Here is a 26099-nt window from a genome sequence, read left to right as displayed (position 1 = left end):
TGAAATTACAGGTGTGAGCTATCTCACGCAGCCCCTATTTTTTTTTTTTTTTGGGGGGGGGAACAGAATCTCACTCTGTCATCCAGACTGGAGTGCGGTGGCGTGATATCGGCTCACTGCATCCTCCACCTCCCGGGCTTAAGCAATTCTCCTGCCTTAGCTTCAGCTGGGACTACAGGCGTGTGCCACCCCAGCCGCCTAATTTTTTTTGTATTTTTAATAGAGATGGGGTTTTACCGTGTTAGCCAGGATGGTCTCAATCTCCTGACCTCATGATCTGCCTGCCTCAGCCTCCCAAAGTGCTGGGATTACAGGTATTAGCCACTGCGCCCAGCCACAGCCCCTATTTTTAGTCAGATTTTTATACATCCGCATTACAAAAGTCTAAAAAGATCTATGCCAAACTTGATAATACTGTGGGTATTGGTTATCAGGGCAGCTTTTCTACCTTTTACATTTTTCTGTCATTTGAATTTTTTATATCATGTATTATTATTTTTATTAGAGACAGGATCTTACCCAGGCTGGAGTACAGTGGCGTGACCATATCTCACTGCAGCCTTGAACTCCTGGGCTCAAGCAATCCTCCAATCTCAGCCTCCCTAGAATCTGGGACTATAGGTGTGTGCCACCACGTCCAGCTAATTTTTTGTATTTTTTTTGTAGAGACTGGGTCTTGCTATGTTTACCAGGCTGTTCTCCAACTCCTGGCCTCAAGCGATCCCTTACCTTAGCTTCCCAAAGTGCTGAGATTACAAGTGTGAGCCACCACACCTGTCCTCATGTATTATTTTTATAATCAGAAAACAAAGTGTCATTTATAGGGAAAATGACCTCTTTTTTTTTTTGAGACAGAGTCTCTCTCTGTCGCCCAGGCTGGAATGCAGTGGTGCAATCTCGGCTTACTGCAAGCTCCTCCTCCCTGGTTCACGTCATTCTCCTGTCTCAGCCTCCCGAGTAGCTGGGACTATAGGTGCCCGCCACCATGTCCAGGTAATGTTTTTGTATTTTTAGTAGAGACGGCGTTTCACCTTATTAGCCAGGATGGTCTCGATCTCCTGACCTTGTGATGCGCCCACCTCGGCCTCCCAAAGTGCTGGGATAACAGGTGTGAGCCACTGCGCCTGGCCGAAAATGACCTGTTGAATAGGTTATCATTCCCATTTTATTGATAGTGAAATGGTGTTTGAGAACATTTTGGCTTGTCTTAGGTCATTCAGCTAGTAAATGAAAGCTGGACCCATTCAAAGGCATCTTAACTGGTGAAAGTTAACTTTTAAAAGATTTGAGGCCAGGCGTGGTGGCTCATGCCTGTAATCCCAGCACTTTGGGAGGCCGAGGCGGGCAGATCACGAGGTCAGGAGATCAACACCATCTAACACGGTGAAACTTCCAAGCTGTTGGAAGTCTCTACTAAAAATACAAAAAAAAATTAGCCGGGCGTGGTGGCGGGCGCCTGTAGTCCTAGCTACTCGGGAGGCTGAGGCAGAAGAATGGCGTGAACCCAGGAGGCAGAGCTTACAGTGAGCTGAGATGGTGCCACTGCACTCCAGCCTGGGTGACAGAGCAAGACTCCGTCTCAAAAAAAAAAAAAGATTTGAAAGCAATGAATTGAATAAGTTAGATAATTTGGGGATGTTTCTGTTTAAGGGACGTTTCTGAAGAACACAAGAAACTTTCCTTAGAGGAGGAGACCTTGTGGTTAAGAATCCGATCCTTAACATTGAGGCTGATCAGTGGACTTCCAAGTCTCAACCACCCTGTGGAGCCAAAGAACTCGGAGAAGACTGCCGAGAATGGGGTATCCTCCCGGATTGATATTCTTCGTTTGCTCCTTCAACAACTGGAGGCAGCCCTGGAGACAGGAAAGCGATTTATTGAGAAGGATATTCAGGTACCATCAATATGTATTTACCATCAAAGTTGCAATAATTACATTTATGACTGTTTTATAAACAGGAGTTTGGGGTGAGTGAGTAGTAAGGAATTGTTTTGTCCCAGTTTATGGCTTCTGTAGGAGAAAGAGGAATATTTTAGACTCAGAGGGAATTGCAGAGGCTTCCTCAATATCCAGACTAGTGAGGGAGAAAGCAAAATAACTTTTAGTGATGGTAAGTTTTTAATAGCTAGCAACAAATTAATATAGATGTTCTGTTTTTACTGTAATGATTCAGTTTATTAGTTTGCTGATTAGTGGCTTTTAGCTGAGACAGGTTTTTATTCACTAGTTACCTGATTTTCTTATTTTGTATGCATTTAGATGGATCTAGAAGAGCATTATTTTTCTCTCTTTCTTCCAGTATCCTTTCCTTGGTCCTGTACCTACCAGAATGGGTGGATTCTTTAATTCTGGCTGTTCTCAGTGCCAGATAAGCTCTTTTTATCTCGTCAGTGATATTTATGAGCTGGATACCAGTGGTTTAGGTAAGTGTACACTGTGTGTTTACAGGGTCTTTGTCATAGAAAATGTAGTACACGTAATAAAATGTCTGTAACCTCACATTTGGAAAATTTTAGAGTATATGGCAGCTGGAAGCTGTTCTGGAAATGTCTGGTTTAGTATACGAGAGGGTACAGTCATAGGTTACAAAGTAATGTTTTAGATGCTTAAGTCCATTCCATATTTAAAATCACTTGTTAGGTCCAGAAGTTGAAGAAATTCTTCATTTATTGAAAGGCTGTTGGATTTTAAAAATGAAGCAGTAGGCTGGGCGCAGTGGCTCACGCCTGTAATCCCAGCACTTTGGGTGGCTGAGGCGGGCTGATCACCTGAGTTCAGGAGTTCGAGACCACCCTGGCCAGCATGGCAAAACCCCCTGTCTATTAAAAATACAAAAATTAGCCAGGCATGGTGGCAGGTGCCTGTAGTCTCAGCTACTCCGGTGGCTGAGGCAGGAGAATCGCTTGAACCTGGGAGGCAAAGGTTGCAGTGAGCCAAGGTAGCACCACTGTGCTCCAGCCTGGACGATAGAGTGAGACTTTGTCTCAAAAAAAAAAAAAAAGGAAAAGAAGCACTAAACTTTGTAGAGAAGAGATTTTTTTTTGTAAGCTGTCAACCCATGAAAATCACAAATACTCTATAATAGACTTTTCCTTTTATTTATCTGTTTTTTTTAATCATAAGGTTAGTAGATCCTACCATTTAGAGTGTTTGAAGCACATAGATTTTAAACCCTGTTAAAGAATTTTAGGTAGTACCTTTGGTAGAAAGGTAATTAGTGCCTTTCCTTTTATTCTTCCTTTTCCTTTCATTATCTTTTTCTTTTTGTCTCAAAATAATGAAAAATGCATAAGGGTCTGTAGAGAAAAGAAAATGTCCTTGCCCATGAACTTCTTGCAGGTATTTATCTTGCTTCTTTATCTTACTAAAAATGGAATTGAAAGTTTTTCATTTTTTGTTTTTCAATTTTAGAGGATACAATGGAGATCCAGGAACGAATAGAAAATAGTTTTAAGTCTTTACTAGACCAGTTAAAAGGTAAGTTTTCCTACTGTGGATTCCTGTATTTATATCTGGTTGTATGGCAATAGCTTGGAAGTTCTTTCCCCCATTCCCAAACCCAATCACCCAGAGATAAGTAAGTAGTGTTAACACTTTGGAGTCAATACTCCTCGATGCCACCTAAGCACTTATATGTGTGTGAATGAAAATACAGATAAAAAATAATTTTTAAACATAGAAAATGGTGTAATACATGCTTTTTTGACTTTAATTTTTTTTGTTATTTTGGATACCTTTCCATGTTAGTTATATATACTCCATTTATTTTTAAGACTGCATAATATTCTATAGTATTGTATTAACATTTTTTATGTTCTCCCCAATTGGTGACATATTATGTATATGAGTTATTTCTTCTACCAATGCTGAAATGAATATCTTGGGACAAATTGTTAGGGTATTATTTGAGTCTTTCCTTGGGATTAAATTCCCAAGAATTTAATAAAATTATTAAATTGTTAAATTCCCAGTAATTTAATAGAATTGTTAAAGGGCACATATATGCATCTTATATCTATAAGAGTCTTTCTGGCCGGGCATGGTGCCTCACGCCTGTAATCCTAGCACTTTGGGAGGCTGAGGTGGGTGGATCACAAGGTCAGGAGATTGAGACCATCCTAGCGAACACGGTGAAAACCCGTCTCTACTAAAAATACAAAAACATTAGCCGAGCGTGATGTAGTCCCAGCTACTCAGGAGGCTGAGGCAGGAAAATGGCGTGAACCCGGGAGGTGGAGCTTGCAGTAAGCCGAGATAGTGCCACTGCACTTCAGCCTGGGTGACAGAGTGAGACTCCGTCTCAAAAAAAATAAAGGAGTCTTTCTTTTTAGGACCCTAAATGATTTTTTTTTTTTTTTTTAAGAGATGAGGTCTTGTTATGTTGCCCAGGATGGACTCTAACTCCTGGACTGAAGCAGTCCTTCTGCCTTAGCCTCCTGAGTAGCTGGGACTACTGGTGTGCACCACCGAGACTGTCTTGGTCTTATATTTTATTGCCCAGATGAAGAATGTCTGAAAACTTAATGATTAAGATTATGATAATAAAATTTATTATCTGTTATGAAGATGCATTTCTACAATGTACCATTTTGGTCTTTCAGTATGAAGATGCATTTCTACAATGTACCTTTTTGGTTTTTCAGTTCATAATGGCACAAGTCCTCTGAATCATTCACTTAGAGTCTTAGTCTTATTGTGCTCATGATCTGTCTGAAAAGTCTTCGCTGGTGTTTAGACCGTAGAATATATAATTTTTAAGGCTACCTTTTATATTTTAAAGACTATAGAGCAATAGCATGGCTTTTTAAAGAACTTAAAATGGATAGTCTGTCCTTTGGAGTTTGGTTCATTATGGAAAATGAAAAAAAAAATTGCTTTCTAAATTAAGTTTTTAATTTGCTTATTCTTTTTTTGTGTGTTGTGTTCCTTAAAATAGCATTGAAATAAAAGCTGAATAAAACTAAACTGTTTTTTGTTTTCAGATGTCTTCAGTAAATGTAAAGGTGACCTCTTAGAAGTTAAAGACGGTAACTTGAAAACACATCCTACTCTTTTAGAAAATCTGGTTTTCTTTGTTGAGGTAAGTTTTTGTTCTCTTCCTACAAGACATTGTTGTTCTTAATGGTCTACAGGATTCATTTTTCAACAGTGAACAGGTAATAGGCACCTTATACCTGCAACTTAACCCTCCATCCCTGTTTTTGTTCATTGAAAAGCAAATTTAAATCATTTTCTAAACCAATTCCTTCCAAGAATTCTGAGATGATTTCATTCCTAATACTTAGGTAAAACTTCTTGAAATTTGCTATACTCATCTCTAAACTACTCCAGATTCACCCCAAATCTAGCTGTTTTCGTTCTCCTTTCTGACTCACTCTTTATTATGTAGTTTAATTCTTCCAGCTTCTTTTATTTGTTGTTGTCATTTATTAATTGCTGAGATATGCATTATGACAGCATCCAACAACTGATATAGCAAAACTCCCTCTTCTTTTTTTGCCAGAGAGAAAAGAAGGAGGATTGCAAACACTCATAATCTATTATCTTTTCTTTTATTCCTGTCACATATTTGTTAACCGTTCTCCCCTTACTGCTCTGTATGGGGAGTGTACACTGTTCTGGTGATTGGCAAATTGTAAGTGCCTAAGAGATTTTTATTAAATGAATAATAAGCGGACATATATGTACATGCACACATTGTAGTATAGATGAAGACATATAAACAGCTAATTTGATACAATGCAGGATATGTGCTGATCAACTGGGTAGATTTCTCCATACATATGTAAGTTAAGATTGCAGGTAGGGTGGTATCTTCCCTGCTTGGAGAGATGTGAGGGGAGAGGCATATTGTAAAGAACCTTTGGATTCCATGCCTAGGAATTTGGACTCTTCCCTGAGTGAAAAGGATGTTAATCAGTTCCCACTTCTCCAGGGAAGTGACAGAAAATTGGAGTGAAGTGGAGGATGGATTTTGAGCTAGGAGAGCCATAAGAAAGGCTGAAGAGTTAGGTCATTGTAGTATTCTGAGCAGGAGATGATGAAGGCTTGGATCAGCAGATCAGTAGAGTGATTGCAGAAACTAGAGTGGAAATTCACATGAGAAATTGAAGGGATTTACATAGAAGAACTGTGTTAGAATTTGTTGAATCCATTGCCTCTAATTTCCTGATAGATATTTTTAGTGTAATTTTTATTGGTGAATTTGCAATTTTTCCTTTCAGACGATTTCTGTTATCCTTTGGGTATCCAGTTACTGTGAGAGTGTCCTGCGACCATACAAACTAAATTTACAGAAAAAGAAAAGGAAGAAAAAAGAAACCAGCATCATCATGGTAATAACAGTAACACAAGTGATATATAAGTAACAATCTGACCACATGCTACTTTTTCTTTTCACTAATTTCCTCCATGTTGTGTCCTTAGGATCCTATATGCCAAGTTTCTCCAACCCGCGGCTTTGAATGCATCCCAAACCCGTAAACTTTCTTAAAACGTTTTGAGATTTTTTTAGTTTATTATTATTATTATTATTATTTTTTTGTGTGTGTGTGAGACGGAGTCTCACTCTGTCGCCCAGGCTGGAGTGCAGTGGCCAGATCTCAGCTCACTGCAAGCTCCGCCTCCCGGGTTCACGCTATTCTCCTGCCTCAGCCTCCGGAGTAGCTGGGACTACAGGCGCCCGCCACCTCGCCCGGCTAGTTTTTTTGTATTTTTTAGTAGAGACTGGGTTTCACCGTGTTAGCCAGGATGGTCTCGATCTCCTGACCTCGTGATCCGCCCGTCTCGGCCTCCCAAAGTGCTGGGATTACAGGCTTGAGCCACCGCGCCCGGCCTATTATTATTTTTTTAAGCTCATCAGCTATTGTTAGTGTTTTGTTTTGTTTTGGTTTGAGATGGAGTCTTACTCTATTGCCCAGGCTGGAGTTCAGTGGCACTATCTTGGCTCACTGCAACCTCTGCCTCCTGGGTTCGAGTGATTCTCCTGCCTCAGCTTCCCGAGTAGCTGGGATTACAGGCATCTGCCACCACGCCTGGCTAATTTTTGTATTTTAGTAGAGATGGAATTTCTCCCTGTTGGCCAGGCTGGTCTCGAACTCCTGACCTTAGGTGATCTGCCCACCTCGGCCTCCCAAAGTGCTGAGATTACAGGTGTGAGCCACTGCGCCTGTCCAACATTAGTGTATTTTATGTGTGGCCCAAGATAAGTTCTTCCAGTGTGGCCCAGGGAAGCCAAAAGATTGGACATCCCTGCATATGCATTGTTTTTCTCCCCTAACCTTAAAAAAATTTTAAATTACACACCTACAGAAAAGTTGAAAGATTAATATGACACCCATAAAGATCTTTACCTAGATTATCAACTTTTAACCATTTATCACATTTGCTTTACCTCATTTGTTGAACCATGTAAAAGGAAAGTACAGACTTGTGACATGTAACACATCAGGATAGAACAAGGACAGGTCTCTGCAAAACCATAATACTCAAGAAAATTTCAAACTCAAGAAACTTAGCATTAATACAATAATATTATCTAATAAAGTCCATATTCAGGCTGGGTGCGGTGGCTCACGCCTGTAATCCCAGCACTTTGGGAGGCCAAGACAGGCAGATCACTTGAGGTCAGGAGTTCAAGATCAGCCTGACCAACATGGTCAAACCCCGTCTCTACTAAAAGTACAAAAATTAGTTGGGCATGGTGGTGAGTGCCTGTAATCCCAGCTACTTGGGAGACTGAGGTACAAGAATTCCTTGTACCCAGGAGGCAGAGGTTGCAGCGAGCCAAGATAGTGCCGTTGCACTCCAGTCTAGACGGCAGAGCGAGACTCCGTCTGAAAAAAAAAAAAAAACAAATCAGTATTCAAAGTTTTCCACTTATTCCAGTTATGTCTTTTATATCCTTTTCCAGAATACTAGAATGCCGTCAGGGATCTGACATGACCTTTAGTTGTCATGTCTGTTTACCCTTCTTTAATCTAGAACGCTTCCTTAACCTTTTGCTTTGTTTTTATTGTTGAAGACACTAGCTAGCTTTTTGGTAGAATGTCCCACAATCTGGATTTAGATAATTGCTAAATGTAAGCTGATTGCTTATATTGAAGTTAAATATAGACATGTTGTCCGTTTTAGTGAGTTAAATCAGGAGTCACTAATGTTGTTGTGTCCCATTATTAAATAATGAAATCTGAAATCACCAATAATGGGACACTAATGTGATTCATGTTGTTGTGTCCCGTTATTGGTGATTTCAGATTTCATTATATGATTAAGGACATAGCTACCAGATTTCTTCATTATAAAGGTGCCCTTTTCTCTCTGTAATAAGTAAGGTATGAGATAATGCTTGAGTCTTTGAAAATCCTATTTCCCAATGGCCCTTCACCCACTGGTTTTAGCATCCATTCTTAGTTCAATGCCTGAATTAGTTATTACGTTTATGTGTCCCAAATGATGATTTTTTAAAATTCTACATTTTATCATTTATCAGCTGCTGTTATTTTGTAAAATAAGAGATGTCCCAACCCCTTCATATGTATTTGAATATATTCCAATTTGAATATATATATATTTTTAAATGTCACTATTTGAGTATCACCATGGACTCTTTTTAAAAAAGTTCACTTTATTATAATCCATTATCATCATTTTTGTTTGGATGCTCAAATTGTGCCAAATTTGTTTAGCTCCTTTAATCTAGTTTCTGTCCTTTAACATGTCCTTATCAGTTTTGGGGCCCTTTCTGGAACAGCATAAATGCTCCACATACTTGGTATTTTCTCACTGAACTGAAATCAGACATTTTTTCAAGAGCACTGGTTCCTTTATGGGCAATGAATTTCAAAACCAAGATCTAGGTGTTAGTGTGCTCATTGCTATTGGGGTTTCATTGCTTCTAGTTTATTTCTGTGATGAGACCTTAGGCGGTGTTTTTATATACGTGCGTACACACACACACGCACACACACAGTTTTAGGTAATTTTTTTTTTTTGAGATGGAGTCTTGTTCTGTTGCCCAGGCTGGAGTGCAATGGCCTGATCACTGCAACCTCCACTTTCCAGGTTCAAGTGCTTTTCCTGCCTCAGCCTCCTGAGTAGCTGGGATTACAGGCAGGTGCCACTTTCCCAGTTAATATTTGTATTTTTAGTAGAGATGGGGTTTCACTATGTTGCCCAGGCTGGTCTTGAACTCCTGACCTCAGGTGATCCACCTGCCTTGGCCTCTCAAAGTGCTGGGATTATAGGCACGAGCCACCATGCCCGGCCTACAAAAAGAATTTTTAGTGATACTTTTAAGCCAGCATTTTAGTGATACTTTCAGTTTCAAGAGTCCTGTCCACTCTTTCCCTCATTCCCTTTTTGTAGCTTCCTTTTCTCAGAGTGAGAACCCTGCATCCAAATATCATCAATATATTTATTTGTTGTTTCACAATAAATACTAAATAGTTTTGGGAATTCATACATCAGTTCCACTACTAGTTCCAGTAAACTCATTAAAGTTAAAATGTTTTGCAATTCTTTTTGTCCTTAGAATATGTTCCAGTGAGTGTAGACAGTTAAGATACTCTGTAAAAACACTGGAATTAAAAACTGAAATTACTTTTTATTAATATGATATAAAGTTTATTTCCATTTGTATTCAGTTTAAGGGTTCCCCTATCTTTATTGATTTAATTTTTGAATGTGAAAAACAGTAACATATTTTTTTTCCATTTCACAGGAAAATAATTTAGTGCTCATTACAGCTTATGATCTGCTGTTTTATTAAGGTTTGAGTTTCTGTTGGATTTTTGTTCACTATAGCATTATAATAATCATTATCATTTGAAAATGTTGATCCCAGCACTTGGGGAGGCCAAGGTGGGGAGATTGCTTGAGCCCAGGAGTTTTGAGACCAGTCTGGGCAGCATAATGAGACCCCGTCTAAACAAAAAAAAATTTTTTAATTAGGTGAGCATGGTGGCACATGCTCATAGTCAGTCTTAGCTACTCAGGAGGCTGAGGCAGGAGGATCACTAGAGCCTGGGAAATTAAGGCTGCTATGAGCTGTGATCGCACCACTGCACAAGGCTGGATGACAAAGCAAGACGCTGTCTCAAAAAAAAAAAAAAAGAAAAGAAAGTTGATGTTTCGGTTGTAAATTGACTTTCTGAACAATTCAGTTAAATCCAGGAGTTCCGTAGAGTGGATGCGCTGCTGAGTGTTGCTATTCGTTCAAAAACAAAGGATATTTAGATATGAATGAGGGCGCTTCGAAACTTTACTGTATTCACGAGAATTAAACAACAAGAACAGAGACAGATAATTTAACTGATCAAGAGTACAAAGTTCCAGGCTGGGCACTGGTAATCCCATGCTTGTAATCCCAACACTTAAGGAGGCAGAGGCGAGAGAATAGCTTGAGCTCAGGAGTTCAAGACCAGGCTGGGCAACATAGCAACACCTTGTTCTCAACAAAAAGGAAAAAAAAAAAGAGGGCGAAGTTTGAAAGTATGGCTCAGACTGGCTTTGTTGTTCTCCTTCTAATGAAAGCTTACAACCCTAGAACATGTCAGATAGCTTTTTGGGAATTGCCTTTTGTAGCGTTTTTTTGTCGTTTTCCTGGTTTCTAAAAGTGAGAATGGTTTTTCTGATATCAGAGTAACCCATAAAGGTGTGAATAAAGTGAAGATCATTCATATACCCACCAGTCAGTAATACCCACTGCGAAAATTTTCATGGTAAACAAACCTGCTATCCAGAAGGTTCTGTAACTTGCCTTTTTGTTTTCATTTAACAGGGTATCTTGGACATCTTTTCATGTTAGTAAATATAGATACATCTCATTACTTTTAATGGTTATATATTGTACTGTTATATTAATATGTTATAATTTATATTGATGAATTGTTGGTTCTAATTTTTTGACTATTATAAATATGCTGCTGTTGAGATACAGACAGAGCCACAAAGATACATTTATAATATAATTTTTCCTTTTTGAGACAGAATCTCGCTCTGTTACCCAGACTGGAGTCCAATGGTGCGGTCTTGGCTCACTGCAACTTCCACCTCCCAGGTTCAAGGGATTCTCCTGCCTCAGCCTCAAGAGTAGCTGGGATTGCAGGCGCCTGCCACCATACCCAGCTAACTTTTGTATTTTTAGTAGAGATAGGGTTTTACCGTGTTGGCCAGGCTGGTCTCGAACTCCTGACCTCAGGTGATCCGCCCGCCTTAGCCTCCCAAAGTGCTGGGATTACAGGCATGAACCACTGTGCCTGGCCATATTTTTAGTAGAGATGGTGTTTCACTATGTTGGCCAGTCTGGTCTTGAACTCCTGACCTTGTCAAGTGATCCACCCACCTCAGCCTCCCAAAGTGCTGGCATTACAGGTGTGAGCCACCACGCCTGGCATATAATATAGTTTCTTTAGGATAGCTCTTAGATCTGAAATTAACTGTATATATGTATTTATACAGTTAATAAACGTATATACATATATACATTTGTACTAATCCCCAACAGTGCTGAATGTGTCTGTATCCTTAACCATCTGGTATTGGTATCTCCTTTTTCTAATACTGATTTTTAAATTTTTGTTGATATTGAACTGTCCAAGAATACTTCTTGAGTGATAAGCTAGCCTTATTGATGGATTAGCTAGGTTTTTTAGTTGTATCACATGTTTCTTGGATTTCTTTGATATGTTTTCTATTCTTTGTCCAAGTTTCTTATTGTAGTAATATTTTTCCTATTTATATGTGTTGAGCTACTGGGTTCTTAACATAATAATGTTACTAATCTCCTGTCATAGGTGATGCAGTTTTTTTTCAGTTTGCTGTTTGTCTTTTAACTTGAGTGATTTTTTTTTGTCAATGTAGTAATATTTTTAAAAACAAGGACAATCTTTTTAATGGTTTTTAGCTTACTGTGATGTTTAGAAAGGTTTTTTCAACGTCAGTGTCATGATTGCAGAAGTTGTTACCTAATTTTCTTCCAGTGCGTTGTTGGAGTTTTTTATTTAAGTATTTAAATATTTAATCTATCTGAAATTTATTTTAATATTACTGTGTGTTATTTTGTATCTCCCAATGTCTAGCTGGTTATTTTAGTAGCATTCATTCACTCGAAACCACTGGTTTGAAATGCCACTATTTAAATTCCCTCATGTCTTTCAGTAGCTTTTGTGATGTAGATATGGGTAATATGTTTGATAATGTTTCAACTCTTTTTTAATCTTTTTCCCAGCCACCTGTCTTTACCAGTTTCCAAGACTATGTTACTGGGCTCCAGATTTTAATTTCCAATGTTGTGGATCATATTAAGGGGCTTGAAACACATCTAATTGCACTTAAACTTGAAGAACTTATTTTAGAAGACACTTCTCTCTCACTGGTAAGAGATTGTAGGCAATCAGCAATGTTTTCTACACAACACACACACAGACACACACAGACACACACTCTCTCTCTCTCTCTCTCTCTCATCTTTATCACAAGGATAAGTTAAAGTTCAGTTTATCATTTCCCTCTTTATAAGACTTATGACTAGAAGGTGCTTGGCAGTAGTTTCTTGTTGTGTTGGTGGTGGTAGGTTTTTTTCCCCTCTTCATTTTTTCCCATACCTCCTCCTTTGTATACATTTTTGGGGTTGTTCTTTTACTATGAAAACTAATGCCAGCATTTTGAGGAACCAGCCATATTTTGAAATCCAGGGACAATCTTGTTGAGTAGAATTTACCTGCTGCTGAGTTAGCTGTCTTCCTTGCCACCCAGTTATCACCTAAGAAAGGAGAAATGCTGGACATCAGAGGTAATTATGTCAGTAATAATTAGGCTAGAGCAAGCCAACCAAAAAGGGAATGAAACCAAGTATGGAATCAAACGTACCACCATCAAATGTCTTCTTATGATATTATTTTAGGTCTTTTCAAATTCTAGTAGTTAGCAAAATCCTCATAAAGCCTTTTGCCTTAAAATAACAATTCTTTTTTGTAAATGTTAATTCATCGGCCTGGAGTAGGTTTAGGATTTTGATAGGGGCCAGAAGGACAGTGGTGGAGTCATCTGTTTCTAGTCTGTTGCTCCAGGCTGATTTTTAAATTTTTGTTGATATTGAAACTGATATTAAGAAAATGCTTCCCTCCAGGAGTTTGGGCTAAACTGCTGAGCTAAACTGCTGATGAGGGAATTCATCCAGTAACCTGAGGGCAGCCATCATCATAGCCCCAGACCTTCATAGGAAAGGGAATGAATAGAATTTTCCTTCTTAGCACACCAGCCTTAAGAGATTGTAAGCCCCTCTTTTGTAAAGCTTAAAAATGTTAGACTTTGAACAAGGTGTTTACTGTGGGAAAGAGCTCAGAGCAGTTCATATTACCAAAGATTGATTTAAAAAAGCAGACGGGTTGGGCGCGGTGGCTCACGCCTATAATCCCAGCACTTTGGGAGGCTTAGGCAGGCGGATCATGAGGTCAGGTGAAACCCTGTCTCTACTAAAAAAATACAAAAAAATTAGCTGGGCGTGGTGGTGGGCGCCTCTAGTTCCAGCTACTCGGGAGGCTGAGGCAGGGGAATGGCATGAACCCCAGAGGCGGAGCTTGCAGTGAGCTGAGATCGCGCCACTGCACTCCAGTCTGGGTGACAGAGTGAGACTCCATTCCCCACCTGCCCCCCAAAAAAGCAGACATGTTCATATTGAACTGGATGAGTGAAAAAAATCACTCCTTTCAAAATGAACATGTCTGCTTTCTTTAATCAAGAGTGGGGACATTTGAGGAAGATTAATTGGTTTTCACCAGGTAGAAAGAAATGTAGGAAAAGGATCCCAACCTGAAGGAGACACAGATAAAAGCACAGGGGCAGGAAAGTGAATTCTGTGGTGCAGTGTGACACAGTTGGCAGGGCCAGAGCTTATGGTGTACGGGAAGGATACCATAGATATACTGTTAGATATGAAGGTGACAGGCACAATAGCCCTGTTTTGACTATCAAGTGGTTGTTGATGTTAAAAGATCTTTCTGCATCCTGAAATGATGAGCAAGAGTTATTTTCAGAGTTCTAGAGATTATCCTTAACTTGGCCATGCTCTAGATTTTTCAAGCCCTAGCTTCTGTTCTTGTCTTTTGACCTTGGGAAAGTTATTTAACCTCTCTAAGCTTCAATCTCTTTACCTGTAAATGGAAATGATAATAATGCCTACTTCATAGGATTATAGCAAGGATTAAACAAAGCAGTAATCGGCCTTATATTGCCTGCTAGCAGTACCAAATACCTGATGCATATGGTGCTGGCTACTTGTCTTTTAAAGGTAAAAATCTCTTCAATTCAGTTTCCATTAGGCTCCTCTGCTTTCTTTCCTCCCTTTCTTTTTAAACTTGAAACACTGTGAATAAGGCCTCTGGACTATGACCTCTAGTCCTGATTCTCTTTCTTCCTTCCTATGGGGTATCCCAGTGAAACTGGTTGTGTGTTAGGACCTTTTTGTGTGTATTTATATTCATAGAGAAAATATACAGTATTTTATTATTTTGTACTTTAAAAAATGTAAATTCGGCCAGGTGTAGTGGCTCATGCCTATAATCCTAGCACTTTGGGAGGCCCAAGGCTGGAGGATTATTTGAGCTCAGGAGTTCAAGACCAGCCTGGGCAACTTAGTGAGTCCTGCCTCTTGAAAAAAAAAGTTTTTTAAAATCAGTTTTATATTCAAGAGATCTGTTCAAGCTAATGCCTATGGATCAATCTTGTTCATTAAACAGCTGCAGAATATAAATGTACCACTGCTGCTGGATATTTTAGGTTGTTTCTTTGTATTTGCTTTTACATATGTTACCGAGTGAAATGTGCACACCCTTCTATGCACATTTGTATTTCTAAGGAAAATTAGACCTGAAGTACTAGTATTGTTGGGTCAGAAAGTATGTTCCCTGTTTCTTCTACAGTTCTGGGCTCTGCAGCACTCAACTTCATGTAAACCTAATCAGTCTTCAGCCAGCCTCCTTTCTCTGTGAGAACTCACTCCTTCCCCTTTGTTTTTTGTGATCTCCCCAAACATTTGTCCGCCAATAATAACTCATATTGAAGAATATATATTTAGTCTCTTGAACTCAGGGGCTTTGTCAATATGGAGGGAGATTTGTTAATATTGTAACTGGAAATGATGGAGTTGGTAAAGTTGAGGCCATTATTAAAAGTGGCTGTGATGATGTACAAATTAGTAATAAATTTCTACTTTTTTCTGATGAAAACAATCAGAAATCTCAAATTTTCCACTTTGTACAGCTTATAACAAAATAGTAGGGATTTTATGTCCAAACTAGTCATAATTTTGTTTTTATTGATTAAAAAGTAGTAATCAGAAATCTCAGTTTTTCGTCTTTTTTTTTTTTTTTTTTGAGACAGCTTCACTCTGTCGCCCAGGCTGGTGTGTAGTGGTACGATCTCAGCTCACTAATACCTCTACCTCTCGAGTTCAAGCAATTCTCGTGCCTCAGCTTTCCGAGTAGCTGGGATTACAGGTGTGTGCCACCATGCCTGTCTAATTTTTGTATTTTTAGTAGAGATGGGGTTTCACCATGTCGACCAGGCCAGTTTGGGACTCCTGGGCTCAAGTGATCCACCTGACTGGGCCTCCCAAAGTGTTGGGATTACAGGCGTGAGCCACTATGCCTGGCCCAGTTTTTCTGCTTTATATAATTTACAACAAAGGGTACTTGAAAGAGTAATGATGCTAAAGCAATAGGGTTTCCATGAAGAATCACATGGAAAAATACCCATTTGTGATGGCCTTTTGCCTTCTTTGCATTTTATGCAATTGAAAATGACCCACTGTGTTCTGATGGAGCTTGCGATGAGACCAAAGGTAATGGCAGCTTTAACTTTTATCTGAGAAGTAGAATCTGGGGGGATGGTTTTTAAACAAGATTAATTATTCTTATCTCCTCCTTTATAGGAAGAGAGAAAATTTTCAAAGACTGTGCAAGGGAAGGTGCAGAGCAGTTACCTGCACTCACTTCTGGAAATGGGGGAGCTGCTGAAAAAAAGACTTGAGACCACAAAGAAACTAAAAATTTAAGAAAGTATCAACCACGGGCACTGATGACTCTGCGACAGAAAATGACACCATCTTCCCAGGCAAAAGCAACATCTGGTTGACCATGATTTTAATCCAGAACTTCCTCATAAAATGCATGAAGGACTTTGATCGTGAATTTTTTTAGGTGTTAAATATATACAACTGATTAAATTATTGTATATAAACCAGAAGCAGGACCCTCATCTGGGTTTGACCACTTTTTATACATGTTCAAATGCATATGGCAGCAACAAGAGAACCCTACTTTTCTTCCCATCACCAGAAACATCTTTTCAGGAAAGCGGGGGGGTCTATAAAAACAGCAATAGAAATTAAGCATAAAGCATCAACCTCATAGCAACTGAGTAGCCCTTCTATTATAAATAACCATGAGAGTATTTGGTCTGGTCCTTGAGCCACAAGTCATGGAAAGGAGACCATGCCTGCGAACAGGCCCCCTTTCCACAGCAGTAAGTTTGTTTTGAGGTTTGCTCGGCTACTTGGCTCCCACAGAACCCAAGGCAGTTACACAAAGGACCTTAGATGAGAATCTGGCATATGCACCCGTCATAGAAGGGCACCACTTGGATGACCACAGGCACTCACTTTTTGGCTTAGTTTTTGTCTGATAGTTAAGACATCCCCATCCTAGCTTCTGTGAGAGTTAAAATCTCAGGTAGGAAGGCAAGGAAGGCTCTGTTAATTTATAGCTGTTTAGAGGAGAAAGCAGTGCAGACCACTTTTTAAGCCCGCTGAGGACTAGCTTTCTGTCTTTCATACATTTGGGAAAGATGGGAATGACTGTTTCAAAGAAGAGAGGTGTACATAATTTATGTAGGCAAGTCTGATACTTATTTCATTGGTTTTGTGAGTCATATATATGATGAAAATTAAGATTTAATACTTTAAGTGGGGGGTTTGGGAAGGAAGGAATGTAATATTATGGATTTAACCTTAGGCTTTAAGTTTTAGGCTGGCAAAAGAAATGTTATTCAGTGGGTTTGAGGTTTGAACTACTTTCTTCAAACTTAGAGAATTGTAACAGGATGGTGTTTACTTTGTTCGCCTGGATGTCCCCAAGACTGTAGCTTCTTCTATCAGAGGTTGGTCTGATAGAAGAGGTAAAAATTGCTCTTGAAAATGTCATACAATTTATATAGTTTCTTTGATAATATTTTTCTGCTTGAATCCCTGCTTCTGTTTTTGGTCTGTTACCTAAATATAGTTAAAGTTTAATTCTGTAAGAGCAAAGAAATGAATTTGATGAGGAAATTTAAGCATCCAATGGAGGACTGGTCTTGAAGACCTTAAAGGTGCTTTCCAATCTGCACTGCTCCAGTGAAGTGTGATACTTTTTTCTTTTAAAAGCAATCAAGACAGCTGGGAATATCTGTGTATTCATAGTAATTGCATTCTGTCCCTTCATTTTGACTTTCTTAGATTCATAATTTGATATAGTGCTTAAACTTCCAAGGAAAATTTAAACAGTTACTGCATTACCTGTTCAAAATAAGGCTTGTTGGAAATCCTAGTCCATCAAGTAATTTCAAAAATTTATTTTTGATATGAGTAGCCACAGCTGTCATATACCCCATCCCAAAAGGAAGAACTGTCTTAAACAAGATGAATGGAAAAGTCTGGTTAATTCTGAATTTCATGTAATGACAACATATTCTTTCATAAAACTATGGCCTGTTTAAGATGGAACTTTGTGTGTGTCTGCTGGGGAGGGTGGGGTACGTGTGTATGGCATGTGTTCTTGAAATGATGTCTCTCTGAATATCCAAACAAGTACTGTACTGTAGAAATGCTCTTGGAAAGTCTGTCAACTGACCATGATCAATCTAGCATATACATATATGTTCAGTGGGCTGGCCTTGGTCCTCAGGGACAGTGTGTGACTCTAGTGGTCTTCCTAACCAGTCTCTTGCCTGAAGATATCTGGGACCTCTACTGGCTTTAATGACGAATAATGTTATGTTGAGGTTATGCTTCCTTTGTTATTTGCTGATTTTCCTACTAAATGTAGCGTTTCAATTAGATCCAGCTTTCACATTTTGAGATAATTGTAAAAAGAATGAAATTATGCAGAAATGGCCAATATCTCTTATCGATCTGTTCTTTTGGAAACCCTCATGCACTATAAATTGTGTACAGTTAAAATATATATATATACATATATATATTCTTACATGAGTAAAAAGCACCCTCTCCCAGCAATCGTATGTCATTGGTATTTGAAGAGAATTCCCAAATAACTCATTGCTGCTGCTGCTGTTTTTGATTTGTATGGGTTTTTTTGTTTTGTTTGTTTTTGTGTGGTAAATTGATATTTAAAAAAGGAAAGGAGAAAAATCACGACTACTGTTTACAGACTGAAAAATTATTGCTTTTTATACTACTGAGATCCTAAGTTAAGACTCTCCAAAGCAAACATTTGGTTTAAATCATTTATCTGATGTGGATAAAAGGTAGAGAAACTTGTAGTGTTCTCCACATAACGGAAAATGTAAAAATGCCTAGTTGTGTTGCCCATCAATTTTGTATATTTTCATAATTTCAATTGTTCAAAATTGCATTATATTTTGCAGTCACTATGTTCAATCTGGATTTGTCTTTCATTTTAACTTTTAATATAAAAAGGGGTTTCAATGTATCTACAGGCTTGTTATTGAAACTTCCTACTTATTTGATGTGATTTATTAATATGGGAAGTATATATTCTTCCTTCTTAAGTAAGTGAAGCATAGCAAATTAAACTGGATGGGTTAATTTATATAAACATTTTCATTTTAAGTTGGCATTTCTGCCTGGTTCCTTTTTGTTCAGATTCTTAGAAGCCACAACCTTCTAAATGGTGTAATTCATCTCAATTGTGAATTTAGTGCTATATCCCAGCATATTTTAGTATTTGAGAATGTACAATTTTTATTTTAAGTCAACTAGTCCTTTTGGCTCAAAAGTTAGTACCTTCTATACTTGCAGTTATTAATTCAACATATATGTATTGAACACTTAATTAGCATATAGCAGATTCCACTTTAGGCTCTGCTGAGATGCTGTGTCCTAGTTAGTAAATGAGTAACGTATATCCTAGTTAGTGGCTGTGAGATGGGGAAGAGGCAATAAAAATATTAGTTTGTAATTACGTTCTGCTTAATAATGTAAATCACAGTATGTGAACTGAGTGTGTCTAGATGGTCACTTCAGACTGGATCACAGGAGGACCTCCCAAGTGGTGACCTCTGATTTGAATGATGAAGTCTCAGGAAAAAAGTAACACATATGCAAATGCCCCAAGGCAGGAGACTGCTGAGCCAGTTCCAGGAAGTGAAAAAATGTTCCAGTGGCTGGGACTTAATGAAAGGGGTAGGATTGAAATAGAAAGTTGAGCAGGGATGAGATCCGTTAGGACTTTGTAGTCTGGGGAAGGAATGAGATTTTAATTCTAAATTTAGTGGGAAGTTACCGGGGGATTTCAGGCAGGCTGATGACATGATTTATCCAAGGGTACTCAAACTCACAAGCTGGAATTCAGAACTTAATTCAGGTACATTGACAACAAAGTAGAAGTAGGAACTTTTTTTCTTTTTTACTTTCTGTCTTGTGATATTGTCCCCTTGTATGAGCCCCAAAGAGTCAGTTTTTGCCTCTTTCTTCAGTTATGAATTAACTCCATCCCAAGGTTTTTCTTTTTTTTTTTTTTTTTTGACAGAGTCTTGCTCTGTCACCAGGCTAGAGTGCAGTGGGGAGTCTTGCTCTGTCACCAGGCTAGAGTGCAGTGGCATGATCTTGGTTCACCACAGTCTCCGCCTCCCAGGTTCAAGTGATTCTCCTGCCTCAGCCTCCTGAGTAGCTGGGATTATAGGCGTGTGCCACCACACCAAGCTAATTTTTGTATTTTTAGTAGAGACGGGGTTTCATCATGTTGGCCAGGCTGGTCTTGAACTCCTGACCTCAAGTGATTCACCTGCCTTGGCCTCCCAAAGTGCTGGGATCACAGGCGTGAGCCACCACACCGACCCAGACAGTGTACTGTTTTACAAATCAGAGAAATAGTTATTGTAGGTAAGACTACTATTTAATATTGAAATTATTGAACTCTCCTGCAAACGATTCAAACTCCCTTAAGCTTTGAGGAAATGAGCTAAAATCCAGATCCCCCTCACCATCTCTCTCACATTCTTAAGTCTTGTTGGCCATGTTCATATTCCCAGATTAGTTGCCTATGTATAATCTCTGCTGATGCAATTCCAACTCCCAACATTTTTTTTGTGGTGCCAATTACCAAGAACTATTTGTAAATTACTCTTGGCACCATTTGAGATAACCTGTAAGTTCCTTAAACACAATTCATTTTGGATCCAGTGTCTGCTTTGCTTCAGGTTATCAGGAAATTCCCTTAAAATTGAAAATACTTAACCAGGTGTGGTGGCGTACCCCCCAGCTACTCAGCAGGCTGGGGTGGATCGCTTTAGCCTAGGAATTCAAGTCTAGCCTGGGCAACATAGCAAGATGCCCATCTCTTTTTAAAAAAAAAACTATAAATATTTGATTGATTCTGGGATTCCAGTCCATAGTCTTTCTTCATTAGAATCTGAATAGCAGTACTTGAGCCACAGGATTAGTAAATGCTAACAGGTAGAGGAAAGGAATCCATCTGACTTGGGTCAGGAAGACTGGATTTTATGCGACATATGCAAATCACAACACTCTAGAAAGAGGGCTCATCTTTAATGAAAACTATTGGCTAACAAACAAAGGGCCTCTGACATACGATAATGTAGTTCTGCCCAATAGCTTGGGTTTCTTCAACTCAAGGCCCTGGGGTTGTAAAGAACCATACCCAGCCAGAGTGCATCCAGTGCCGTGCCCATGGAGGTACTGTCACATTCCTGCTTCTTACAACTGAGAATCAAGATTAGTCTTTCTTCATGGACTCTGGATGCATTTAATATTAGAGTCCTAATTTCCATAAAACAGTGAATACTTTGCTCTTTGGAAGTGATCCTGTTTACATGGTACACACTAGAACAGCCAAAGCAAATTTACCAGTTAGAAGTGTCCAAAAAGATCTTCCAAAAGTTTCAGTGAGAACTAAAGTGATGAGAAGGGAAAATGTTGAAATTATTACTCTTTCATCATATGTAGAGTACGTAAGCTGTCAGCAGGTGGATGTTTAGGTTTAAACATTTTACCTACTTGGTTTGAAGTTAGCCTAAGCTATCAATTTTTTGTCCCATCCAATTCAACACATGGAATTTCTTCTATTTTTTGTTTCCAGTAACTAAATATACCAACCTGGATAAAATGGAGGAAAATAATTCAAGGTCTTATTTGCCAACTCCATTCTTTGTGTGGGTGCAACTAGACATACTTCAGGAGCTGTGGTCTGATAGTTAAATATGAAAGTAGGGCTGTCGTGAAGCTCACTATTGCAGATAACTGGTTCTGAGTCTGAAGAAAAGATGTGAGTGTTGGCACAAGTGCTCTTTAGTCTGCTTTCTAGAAGTTAGTATTTATTTAGTGACAGACAGTGATTTAGATGGAAAATATTTTTTAATTTTCAGATTGGACTGGACTGTATCATTTAGCTGTGTAAATCCAAGTCACAGAATATATCAGTAAAACTAAGAATTTGCTATGTGTACCTACAGAGCATGGAAAATAATCACACCATGGTCCATCAATGTTGGTTCAATGTATTCATCAATACTGCTATTGAGTTTTAAGGACTGGAAAATGGACAACACACTTTACCATTAACAGTCAATCCAAGTCAGTCTGAATATCACTGGAAAATAACAAAGGTATGCCAGTTTCCACAGTGTTACGAGGATAGTTTATTACCCTGGGAAAGTGGAGTCCATACCAGCTTAGATTCAAAGAGGAAAGCAGGTCATAGACCAAAGTATAATTTGAAAAGACAACAGAATGGCTTCAGGTCCACTTAACCAAAACACTGAAACTTTAATTGAATGAGAATTACACCTGTCAAAGACCTGGGCGGTACACTCCTCTCTCCTCTATAGCACTAATTCCTTCTGAGGGGTCATTTCACCAGCCACCTGAGTAAGTGCTCTAGCTATCCCCAGACCAGCTAGAGACATCCCAAGCATGGTCACATCAGCATCAATGTCCAGGCATACTCAGGGCTCGGAATCGTGGGTTAGTACCACTTTTCCCACTACCCCCTTATATTCCACAAGGGACTCACAGCCAGCAGGTTAACTCTCCCCTCCCTACCCCTACCAAACCCTGGAAAACCACAGACAGCCTTTTAAAGCTCCTCTTTCTCGGCCCCCTTCTTCTGGAAGGCAGTCAGGATGTTTAAGCTCTTCTGGAGCTCCTCCTTCTTCCCATCACTCATCTTGTTCTTCTCAATCAGCTGGCAATCCATGTCATCTCTGATGCTGGGAAGTCCTCCCCTTGGTCTAAGATCTTCCCCATGATTTTCAGGTATTGCTCGGCCCACTTCTTCTCAGTCTCCTTCACACTTGAGAGGTTGTCCTGCCCCTGCTTCAAGAGGGCCTGGCGGGCCTCCACACCAGAGGCCCTGATGAACTCCCCGGCGAGAGCGTCGTATACAGGCAGGCAACCAGGCATACCTAGGTAGACCCCTTGCCCCTTCAGCCAGCGCTGGATGGCTCCAACCTTAACTGCCCCAGTGTATGGGACTGGGTTCTCAAAGTCCCCATCCCGGAAGAGGTAGAAGACTGGGTAGCTCTCTTTGTCCAGCTTGTATTTCTCACTCAGTTCCATGTTCAGTTTGTCACCATAATCTGTGAGCAGAAACCAGACACAAAAAGCAAGACCATGAGGAACTCAGGGCAGAAAATTGCTATGGGACCTAGCTGCACTGAGGGGAAGAAGAATTTTCTTGGCCATGTAATGGTTCAAAGTGAGGAGCAACCATAAAGACCTGGGTTTGAATTCCTCTTCTGCCACTTCCTAGCCATGTAGCACTAGGCAAATAATTAAACTCTGAACTGTTAGATGAAAAAATGGAGATTCTTCTGAATATTTATTATATGCCCACTATGTGTCAGATGCTGTTCTAGGTGCTGAGGGTCTAATTGTGATTAAGAGTATTAAGCTCGGCCGGATGCGGTGGCTCATGCCTGTAATCCCAGCACTTTGGGAGGCCAAGGCGGGCAGATCACGAGGTCAGAAGTTAAAGACAAGCCTGGCCAACATAGTGAAACCACCATCTCTGCTAAAAATACAAAAAAAAAATAGCAGGGCATGGTGGCACATGCCTGTAGTCCCAGCTACTCGGGAGACTGAGGCAGGAGAATCGCTTGAACCCAGGAGGTGGAGGTTGCAGTGATCTGAGATCGCATCACTGCACTCCAGCTTGGGCAACAGAGTAAGACTTTGTCTCAAAAAAAAAAGAAAAAAAGAAAAAAAGACTATTAAGCTCATATTCTTCTAAGCGAGAGAAGAGACATAACAAACACATAAACACAGGTGATGAGTGGCATAGGGAAAACAAAACAGCGTGATGTGACAAAGTGACTGGGTAAGAAAGCCCACTTCGGGTGGTCATGGAAGGCCTCCCTGTGAAGGTGACATCAGCTAAAGGACCTGAATGTCCTGGAGCCAGCCACGCGAAGATCTGGGAAGAGTGTCTCAGGCAGAAAGGACTGCAAGTGCAAAAGCTCTAGGCAGGAGTAAGCTCAGGAAATTGCAGGATTACAAAGGCCAGTCTGGCTGGAGCTGGGTGAGAAAGGGGAGCATGTGGAAGGGAAGGAACACAGTCCCTGCCACATGGGGGCTGTTGTGAGGACCGGATGAGGGAATATGTGCATGATACTTGGCCGGGTTAAATGCTTAACATGTGGTAGCTGCTGTTAGTATCTGCAAAACATCCTTCCTAACGGGCAGTAGCAGCCCCAAGGGCTGATGCTGTGACAACTGGTTTCTTACACTTTGCCAAGAAACAGCTAAGACCAACTACTAGTAGTGGTAGTATTGGATGCCTAGGGTTCCAAACCTAGTTCTGCCACTTAACAATTCCACATTCTTGAGCAAGTTAAGCATCCATTTCTTCATTTGAAACAATGGAGGTAATAGTACCACATGGGACTTCCTTCATAGAGCTCTTGCAAAGATGAAACACATGTAAAACACTCAGCACAGTGGCCTGGCACACAGTAAACATCTGATAAATGTTAACTATTATTATTTTTCTAATAAAAGCACCAAGGGAGTTACCTAAAGTTGAGTCAAATCTGACTGACTGTCCTGGAGAGGTGTGCCAGCTATCTCTATCTACCCAGGACCAGACTCTCTGTAAGTTCCCAGCTTACTACGGAATGGAGGCATCCATGTGCTGGGAGGGAAGTGAGACAAGTAAGTCCCTGCCTGGGACTAAACACTTAGGTGGAGCTCTGGATGAGCCACTCCATAGCCCACAGTCCTTTAAGCTTTGAGCTTCAGTTTTTTTTCCTGAAGTATAACATGGAGATCTTGCTTCTCAGGCAGAGTTCAAGTGAAGATTTAAAATGCAATGGGGGGGTGCAGATCTTTACCCTGTCGACCACTAAATGCTGGCGACTACTGAAGCTATCACTGTGGTTGGGAGGTGCCCTTGGATTAGTGATGGCATCAGTGCATTTGAGCTAAAGCCAAAACCAAACAGTTTTGGTAGAGAAGCTGAAATGAAGACAGAAGAACTGACTATGCAGTCCCCTAGGGGACATAGCACCCCCTCTGCCCAGTGTTCCCTGCAAGGAGAGCTCAAAGTTCTCACAGTTTAATGTCAGAGAGGGGTGGAATATGAAGGAAGAGGGGTTCCCTTCCCTTCAGGCACCTGCACGGCTGAGCTGAGATTCCATGGTCCCAGAATCTGCTCAGGTTAAGCCTACTATGGGCATCAGATTCCTTTAGGGGCCATGAACCTGTTTACTTATACTCCTTGAGGGTGGCTCAGAAGGAAAGATGCTGGGTACTCCTCTTCCAAGTGGAAACGATTTCTAGTCCTCCCTCTCTGCCCTCCCCAGCCATCCTGGACTTGTCCATACCTGAGATCCCCACCTCTGCCACCAAGAGATCATCGCTGGAAGCCGAGTTTTCAGCAAGACGCTTGAACTCATCCTGCTTCTCACCGTAGGGGTACTGGGTGTCGAACTTCACCAAGACGAACTTGCTTTTGGTAATGACCTGAGGGCGTATAGAGCTGAGCAAGTGGGTGTTCCAGGGACTTTTGGGGCTAATTCCCCTTCCCAAGGGGCCCCTGTTTAAGAAATAGAGTGGAAACAAGCCCACAAGGGAGGCAAGCTCTCACAAATTAATATTTATTCATTCACCCATTGACTCATTTAACAATTTAGTGAGTGCCAGCAATGTGCAGGGCACCCCATTAGTACCTGTTCACACTAATCAAAGATATACACAACCCTGTCCAGAATAAACAAGGCTGCAGACAAAATAAGGCCTTCTCCTGCAGGGTTCCTTTCAGTTAGGTGAAGCAGACCCTTTGCACACTACATCAGCCCCTGTCATGCTCATCATCCCAGGAGGCCTTTCTCAGTAAACCCTGAACAAGAAATCTGACAAAAATAAACAAAACTACCTACAAAGGAGTTGGCATCATGGAGGACGCTTTGGCTAGACAGGCCGGAGTCTGAACCCAGCAATTTCAGGGCAGTTAAGTTAGTGAGAGGCCAGGCTTGGGACAATGTGCTCTCCCTAGACTACACTTCTCTCTGGCTAGATCTCTGGGTTTTAAACTGTCGGGGTGAGACATTTAATTGCAGTAAAATTCACATAATATTTGCCATTGTGACCATTTAAAAGTGTACATTCTGTGTGATTCAGTGCATTAAGAATGTGCAACCATCACTACTATCCAGTGCCAGAACATTTTCATCATCCCAAAAGGAAACCCTATACTCATTATGCAGTCACTCCCCAGTCTTCCTCCTCCCAGCCCCAGCAACCACTAATGTATTTTCTGTCTCTATAGATTTGTCTATTCTGATGGAAATGTACAGTATGTGGCCTTTTGTGTCTGGCTTTTTTCATTTAGCATGTTTTTTT

General features: G+C 40.1%; 2 protein-coding genes across 3 annotated transcripts in view; one reads left to right on the top strand and one right to left on the bottom strand.

The window, feature by feature from the left end:
- Positions 1-16258, top strand: part of NAA25 (N(alpha)-acetyltransferase 25, NatB auxiliary subunit) — a 92400-nt gene extending 76142 nt beyond the window's left edge. Inside the window, exons 17-23 of the mRNA XM_011928727.1 lie at positions 1651-1894; positions 2301-2424; positions 3413-3478; positions 4984-5081; positions 6226-6336; positions 12231-12377; positions 15933-16258. Coding sequence (XP_011784117.1) covers positions 1651-1894; positions 2301-2424; positions 3413-3478; positions 4984-5081; positions 6226-6336; positions 12231-12377; positions 15933-16055 — 913 coding nt within the window. The 3' untranslated portion in view covers positions 16056-16258. The remainder of the gene's footprint in view (positions 1-1650; positions 1895-2300; positions 2425-3412; positions 3479-4983; positions 5082-6225; positions 6337-12230; positions 12378-15932) is intronic.
- A 5742-nt stretch (positions 16259-22000) lies between these two features.
- The window catches only part of ERP29 (endoplasmic reticulum protein 29), a 10779-nt gene continuing 6680 nt past the window's right edge, over positions 22001-26099 (bottom strand). The window contains exons 2-3 of one of the 2 annotated variants that reach the window (XM_011928660.1): positions 25095-25220; positions 22001-22837 (exon numbers count right to left, since the gene is read on the bottom strand). In XM_011928660.1, the coding sequence (XP_011784050.1) occupies positions 22820-22837; positions 25095-25220 (144 nt within the window). In that variant the 3' untranslated portion in view covers positions 22001-22819. The remainder of the gene's footprint in view (positions 22838-25094; positions 25221-26099) is intronic. The other variant, XM_011928661.1, reaches the window with a different exon arrangement.

Source organism: Colobus angolensis, unplaced genomic scaffold, assembly GCF_000951035.1.
Source record: "Colobus angolensis palliatus isolate OR3802 unplaced genomic scaffold, Cang.pa_1.0 Scaffold79, whole genome shotgun sequence".
Taxonomy (NCBI): Eukaryota; Metazoa; Chordata; class Mammalia; order Primates; family Cercopithecidae; genus Colobus; species Colobus angolensis.
This window is presented reverse-complemented; position numbering and strand designations above follow the sequence as displayed.